The sequence below is a fragment of the Diachasma alloeum genome, unplaced genomic scaffold, assembly GCF_001412515.2.
Source record: "Diachasma alloeum isolate Michigan unplaced genomic scaffold, Dall2.0 Dall_scaffold_00395, whole genome shotgun sequence".
Classification (NCBI taxonomy): Eukaryota; Metazoa; Arthropoda; class Insecta; order Hymenoptera; family Braconidae; genus Diachasma; species Diachasma alloeum.
In genome coordinates, this window is record NW_021680534.1 from 182,249 (window position 1) to 189,978 (window position 7,730).

Here is a 7,730-nt window from a genome sequence, read left to right on the forward strand (position 1 = left end):
TTTACGGATATTTAAATATTTTGCTCATCTTTAATATATCAGCTTGTAAAAAAGCTAGAGCAATGATGCCTGGGCTCAACAGTAAACGAGCTGAACAATTACTGACCATGACCAGAGGGAAATTGAGCACAACCATTAGACTCGTTACTGAACATGGACGGTTCAAGGCACATTGCAAGAAGATGGGCATAAGCGACAACAATCTATGCAGATTTTGCAATGAAGCGAAAGAGAACGCTTTCCCCACAATAGATCAGCTCGTAAGCAACGAAGTCGTGGATATATTGAGACAGGCCACCAAAGCCGGGTTTCAAATATAAAAAACATTACTCAGTGAAGACGAAGCTGCAATAACTTAGAAAGTCCGGTGGCATCGAGGAGGCTAGTGCCCCCTCCGCTTGCATACCTAACTAACTAACTATATGGCAGCTGCAGATTGATGGTATAAATGAGGTATTTTGCACGTGTACTTCACTGATAGAAAGGATTAGTTATTGTTAATGAATGGATTTGGTTGGAGACGAGGATCTATTTGGTCTCACCAAATGTTCACCCGTTAATCCTATTTACTAAAGATGAAAGAAACATGAAGTTGTTTTATATCGAAATATCTCGAAACTGCCTGACCCCTAAACCTCAATTTTGATTGGTCAATGAGTCACGTGAAGTAGTTGCTGAATAAAATCCTCGGTATTTTCAAATTCTTCAAATGGCAAAAATTTTTTCTGCGTCTTATTTTTCACTTTTTCATGTGTGAAGTTTATCTTTATATCAAAACATATCTAAATTGCCTAATTGTTGATCATGAGAAAAAAAAACATAGTATTTCTAAATTTTTTCAACTCACAAATTATTCTTCACTTCCCAAATATTAATTTTTTCATATTTATCACACGCCAAAATGATCAATTCTTGTTTCTCAGATTTTCATACATAAATTCTAAACTCTACAAAATTCACGAAAATTCTTCGGTTTCCCAAATAATTCGAGAAAAATCTGTGATTTACAGTTATCTGGAAAATTGTCAAATTTTCCGAAGAATTCAAGAAATTTTTTCAGTTTTCTAGGAAATCAATTCATAACCCTCCCCTGATTTTACAACAGTTACAGATTTTAATCAGATTATTTTAAAATGTAAAAAAAAAGAATCAATCGAAGATTAAAAATTATTCATTGATGCTTCACTCTTCATTCTCTTCATTCTCTTAATCCTCTTTAAGTTATTATCAATATTTATATAACATCTATGAGTAAAAGAAGTTTAATAAATTCGTTTTCTTCATTTTCACAACAAAAAGATAAGCATGCGCGAAAGCGCGCGCACAGATCTAGTAGTTAACAAACGCACATTTGAGGGGCCTTATTCGACTCGATTTTTACTTTTCAAGGGAACCATTCGTTAACTACTAATGAATATTCATTTCGTCATATTCAACACTACCATTCGTTAATAGTTAACGAATCTCGTTTGGAATAAATGAATCAGTCTATCAGTGTCCGTGAACCTTCAGAAATTTGGGATCCCACAGTTCAGAAATATACTGAGAGATGTTATCCGGGCCAGCTCGGAGGAAAGAATGCGAGTTGTCGAGCTATAAGCGATTGATCAACAAGTAAATATCGAGATAGACATTTCACTTCCTTTTTCGATTATACTTCCCCTAAATTCTCTCTATCTCTCTTCGATATAATTCCTTCCACCGATAAAATCATTTACACGGTAAAAACTCGAAAGATTTACCCTGAAAGACGAGGGACAATTTTTTAGATGTTATATATAAAAAATCACTGTATAGGTTTATTACGTCACCACAGATATTCAAGTGTCAGAGGGCTTCCCCTTAAATATCGAATTGGGTTCATACTGCTTTAAATAAATCGTATTGACGATGAAGAGGAGAATCACCTCATCGAGGCACGTTATTTCCAAAAATCCCCCCATAATAATAGTAGTAAGACCCTCTGCTGTCAGACTCTCTCCAATCGTTTTTCCCGGACGATCCACCCAAGTAATAGAGTAGAATGGTTTTCTGCAGGAGCAAGAAGACACAAAAGGGAGTGAGGATGCCGATGATGTAGAAGAACTTCGGACACCTGATGTCCTGCTAGAAATGGGGCAAACACACTTTCCCAGCGAATAACTCGGATATGACTGTTATCCAGAGTGCGAGGACGAATAGTATGTAAGAAATTCCGACTTGGTGGGAGTTGGGGAGCTGATACGGCTGGCCTCCGATCTCATCAACGTGGAAACCCATGGGGAATATCACTGCTGCCAGGCAGAAGAGCACCACTAGAATGAAAAAATAATAAACAAGAGTTTTGATATTTTGGAAATATCGATTTTGTCATTTCGGCCGCAAAGCCGCGCTTGCCTACGGATGTTATGACAAAATGAAGTATTTTCACACACCAGCACGGAAAGTTCGTACTTTGCTCTCTGATGAACGCGAGGAAAGTGAGTACTTCCCGTCCTAGGATGGAAAGTTGCTCTTTCAGGGGAAAAGTAATCAGTACTTTCTGCGAGTAAATATAGTTAGCCGGGTAAATTCATTTCTTCCACATCTAGTATTCAAAACCATCTTTAAAATGGTTTGGTGATGATTGGTATAAGCTTAGAATTCGAATATCTTTAAAAGTACTATCTACTACTTTAGTGCAAAAACGTCTAAGTCATGGGATCTTGAGTTCACTATTGCTGTGGTCCTTTCTTATTACATCCATCAGTTTTTTCTAATTTCAATGGATATAAGGTGTTCCTTCTTCTACTGCGTCGTGTCTTCTTACGACAATAAACGACACCTTTATTACGACACCTTCATGGTGAAGAATTAAAATTCTTCTCTCAACGAGGTAACCAAGTTTTTAAGGATGTTTAACCTATCAAGTGGACAACTCAGTGGAAAAGAAAGATAAAATCGACTAAAAAAATGATTCATATTACAAATTATTTTTCTCATCAAATTAGAAGTGTTATGGCGTACTTTTCCGATCTCAAAAACAATAATTTAAAAACATGTTCATAAATAATGGAGGACTTGTGACTGCAGTGGTAACATCAAAATAATGATGAATAATGTGGGTTTTGGCTATACATCCTTAAAGGAACCAACGGTTGTTGAAGAATTCAATTCTCACCAACTCTTGGCGTGACCCAGTACTCACGATAAGGACAAAAAGAAAATATAAAAAATTTATAAATTACGTATATTTGAATTTAATCGATAGGCTTGTGGTGTTGGTATACCATTGATCAGCAAACGATTTGCAGTGACACTTTTAGAATCTATTAATGTATATATGTCCCTGCCAACTTGTATTTACCACTTTCTGCCCGAAAGAGCAAGGGCAATTGTTATAAAACTATTTAAAAGATGTGGCTGTTCAAGTTACCCTTTTTCCGAATAATTTTAATAAAGACGATCAACTTACTCGCAGTAAATCCGACCCATCTCGCATAAGGAATAACATGTCTATCCCAGTGAGAACACGCCAGCAAAATTATCGTAACAGTTATTAAAATACATCCTACGAATATACAGGCGAGGGCGATCAACCACTCTGGTTGTAGATCAGGGGTGTAGCATATCTGCGGTCTGTTGTACAGAGTCATACATGACCACATCAGCCCTAGTCTCGTATCACCTGAAATCATAATTATGTTGTTGATGATTACTTCTAAAGCACATAACTGTTTCATATTTCCATCACAACATCTAAAAGGATTTTATATTTGTGAAACTGCCTGACGTACTCACACACATTTTCTAAAAACATCATATCTTGACGTTTCATGACATTCTACATAATTTCCAAGCAAAATTGGAAGATAGTAAAAATCGACAATTACGAAAGCTTCCATTCGGAAGCAAAAAAAAAACAAGCAGGGGTTCAAGCCTATTCGACAGAAGGCATGCGACCGTTACTTTTTGTCTTATAAGTCTTTTTCTTTCTTTTATTTCTACCAATTCCATTGGTAGTAAGCTTCCGAATGAATCCGTACCACTTCCCTGTTCCTAAGACAGGCATACATACGCAACCACATTAATTCTGTTTCTATGTGGAAATTATTAACTAACACTTGATATTGAAACAATTTAACCTTGAAAATTAGAGATTAGATTGCTGGATTCGAGATTGCTTGATGAGTGGGCCTATTAATAATTTTATATATCCTGGGCAATTTGTCGAAAGTGTCTGCAAACAATTCATTTTCTTCATAAAAGACGAGAAGAAAATCGAATGAGAAACCATCAATGTTTTCTACTACGCATAAAATCATTTTATTAAAAAAAAATTTATATTTAACCTTTTGATAAAACGGATTTATACAAAAAAATTAATATCTTCCAAACTACTGGGCCGATTGCACCCATTCGAAATATGGACCTTTAATATTATGAGAGATATAATCATACCAAATTTCAACTTGATATCGTCTTTTTGTCTCAAGTTATCGTGCGCACAAGGATGAAAAAAAAAAGAAAAACGGGAATATCTCGGAAACTTTGTATGAACGGGATACATATTTTGATGAACGGGAAACTTTGTATGAACGGGATACATATTTTGATTGTTTTAAATAGTAGCCGCCGAGACGAGTATTTTGAAAAAAAAATTGAAATCCGTTGAGTAGTTCATGAGATATTTAAGGAAATAAATTTATACAAAAACTTGAATATCTCCCGAACCGCTCGGCCTATTGCGCCCATCCAAAATATGAAACTTTTATCCTATTGTATTATAAAAGCTGGAAGCATACCAAAGTTTAAGTCGCTATCTTCATTTTTTCTTGAGTTATCGTGCGCATAAGATTTATAATGAAACAAGAATTTTAATGAAAAAACAGAAAAAGGGGAATATCTCGAATACTTTGTATGAACAGGTATAGATGTTTTAATTGATCTAGGTAGAGTACAAGACGAATATTTTGAAAAAAAAAGTGAAATCGGTGGCGAAGTTTCAAAGATCTTTAACATAATAGATTTTCATAAAAAAGTTGAATATCTCCGAAACTACTGGTGCGATTGAGTCCATCTTCAATACGAACCGTTATCACAGGAGGAAGATTCTGTCCAAATTTGAAGTTAATATCTCGATTTTTGCACACGTTAGCGCGCATACAAGGATTTTAATGAAAAAACAGAAAAGGGGAAATATCTCAAAAACTTTGTATGGACGGGTATATAAATATGTTTTTGTTGATCTAGGTAGAGGACATCGAGACGAATATATTGAAACAAAAAAATCTAAATCAGTTCAATAATTTTAAAGATATTCGTGAAAAACGATTTAAAAACGAATCGCTTTATCTTAAAAACTACTTGACCGATCGGGCTGAAATTGTGCACAGAATTAGTCCTCATTAAGACCTATAATCTGACAAAATTTCAATTTTTTTTTAAATTATTTTAGCCACTTAATTACTCAGGTTTATCAAAATTGACAATCGGGAAGGTGGCGGTGGACAAATTCACATACAGACATGGTCACCAAACTTCGTATATTTACGTTTCAGACCATTCTACATCATTTCCAATGAAAATTAGAGAATGTGAAAATCGGACGATTACAAAGCTTCCATTCGGATGCAAAAATGAATTATATACCATAGAAGAAAATATGAGGCTGAAGTTAGCAGACGCACGCCCAGCAGAAGTTGCATTAATTTTTGGGGCGGACTGTACGACCCGCACTCAGACGACCCATTACGAGGCTGGAAAATATAGCTGCCTTTGCATACCCCAAAAATCAGCCTCCAACCGGAGTTATATTTTCCAGCCTCGTAATGGGTCGTCTGAGTGCGGGTCGTACAGTCCGCCCCAAAAACTAATGCAACTTCTGCTGGGCGTGCGTCTGCTAACTTCAGCCTCATAAGAAATAGTATATTACGCAACAAGTGCGTAATGGGTTTTTTGGCTCGTGGGAAGTTGTAAAAACGAGCCGAAGGCGAGTTTTACAATCCCACGAGTCAAAAAACACCATTATGGACGAGTTTCGTATACTATTTTATGTCATAGGGCCCAGAATCCGCGATTCTACCGAGCGAAGCGAGGTTAGAATCGCGTGATTCTGGGCACCTATGGCATAAATAACATGTAAAATAATCATTCGGGAGCATATTGCTAATTCATTTGCAAAAATAACTATATCATATGTAGACAAGAGCAATTTCTTACTTGTTTTATTTATCACCGTCACAAATTAGAAATTAATTATGATCGTCATTACGCATCTACTACTAGCGAACATATTAATTTATACTATCAGAACAGAACACTACTGTATACTAGCAAACAGATTTATTTATATTTATTTATTTTGGATTTTTCAGATTAATTTATACTATGTTATTTTATTTTATTGTCTTTCCATTTCCGTCTTCACAATTAAATTAATTTAATTTTATTCATTCTTATTGTTATTATAGATATTTTTGTTCCTTAATTCAACGTACGTATATCTGGCAGGAAGAAATAGCGGAATCAAATTTTGACTATTGAGTAATTTAAAGCTCATTTAAAGCTAATAGAAGCTATATTTTTTATTGGTGTTAACTTTTTTGCAAGTTGGCACGAAAAATCGGTAACAATAAACATAATTCAATTTTTGATATCGGATATTTTAAAGCTTATTAAGAGCTAATTTTCTACATTTCGGAAAATTTTCCTTCTAATGGATTTTTTGAAAAACCGGTATTGAGGCTATTGAAGCTTCCTTCAACGCAAGCAGGTAAAAAAATAAAGTAAAAATGAGCCAAATCCGATTTTCACTATCGGATAATTCGAAGCTCATTAGAAACTAATTTCCCACAGTCCTATTTTTTTTCTACTAATACAATTATCAAGAAAAAAAAAATTATTTTGTTTTTGGTATGGAAGAGCATGGAAATACCTATGAGGCTGAAGCTAGCGGGAGCAGTTCAGCGGGAGATGGGTATAGTTTGTGAGGCGGACTGTACGGTCCCCACCGTAGCCGCTCGCTCAACGCTACATCGGTAGCCACGAGTTTAAACCTCCTCCCAGACAAATTAAATGATAAAAAACAATCAAACAATTTTTTTTTATTATTATTATTTCTTAATGTGTGACGAGGGTGGGGAATGATTTCTCGAGGAGGAATTTTATGATATTTTTTTTATTTTTATAAGTTTTTACGCGGTCAATAGGGGTGCAATAAACGCATACATCAATCGATGTCATTTTATTTTTAATGTGTCCCTAAGGTGTTAGGGGACCCTGTCCAACAAAAATTATCGCGGTGCACCTATTACGGTATTTTTAATTAATTTTTTAAGATTCATTTCTCCCAACTTCCGGTGAACAAAATGGTGGTGCACGGACACGCATGCACCAACCGACTCCATTCCACTTGTAATATGTTACTGAGGGGTTGGGGGACAGTCTCCAACAAAAATTGTGACGTCGCGCCAATTAGGGGATCTTTAATAAATTTTTCAAGATTCATTTTGTGTAACTTCCGGTGAATACGGTGGGGGTGCACGGACACGCATGCATCAATCGACTCCATTCCACTTGAAATATGTGCCTAGGGGGTTGGGGGACCCTCTCCAACAAAAATTGTGACGGTGCACTAATTAGGGTTTTTTTTATTAATTTTTTAAGATTCATTTCTCCCAATTTCCGGTGAACAAAATGGTGGTGCACGGACACGCATGCACCAACCGACTCCATTCCGCTTGGAATATGTTACTGAGGGGTTGGGGGAC

The 7,730-nt window shown here is 35.7% G+C and overlaps 1 protein-coding gene across 1 annotated transcript in view; it reads right to left on the bottom strand.

Annotated features, from left to right (window-relative positions):
* Positions 1–1,262: 1,262 nt before the first annotated feature.
* Positions 1,263–7,730, bottom strand: part of LOC107041957 (uncharacterized protein C16orf52 homolog A) — an 11,640-nt gene continuing 5,172 nt past the window's right edge. The window contains exons 2-3 of the mRNA XM_015262793.1: positions 3,434–3,646; positions 1,263–2,294 (exon numbers count right to left, since the gene is read on the bottom strand). Of these exons, the coding sequence (XP_015118279.1) occupies positions 2,107–2,294; positions 3,434–3,646 (401 nt within the window). The 3' untranslated portion in view covers positions 1,263–2,106. The remainder of the gene's footprint in view (positions 2,295–3,433; positions 3,647–7,730) is intronic.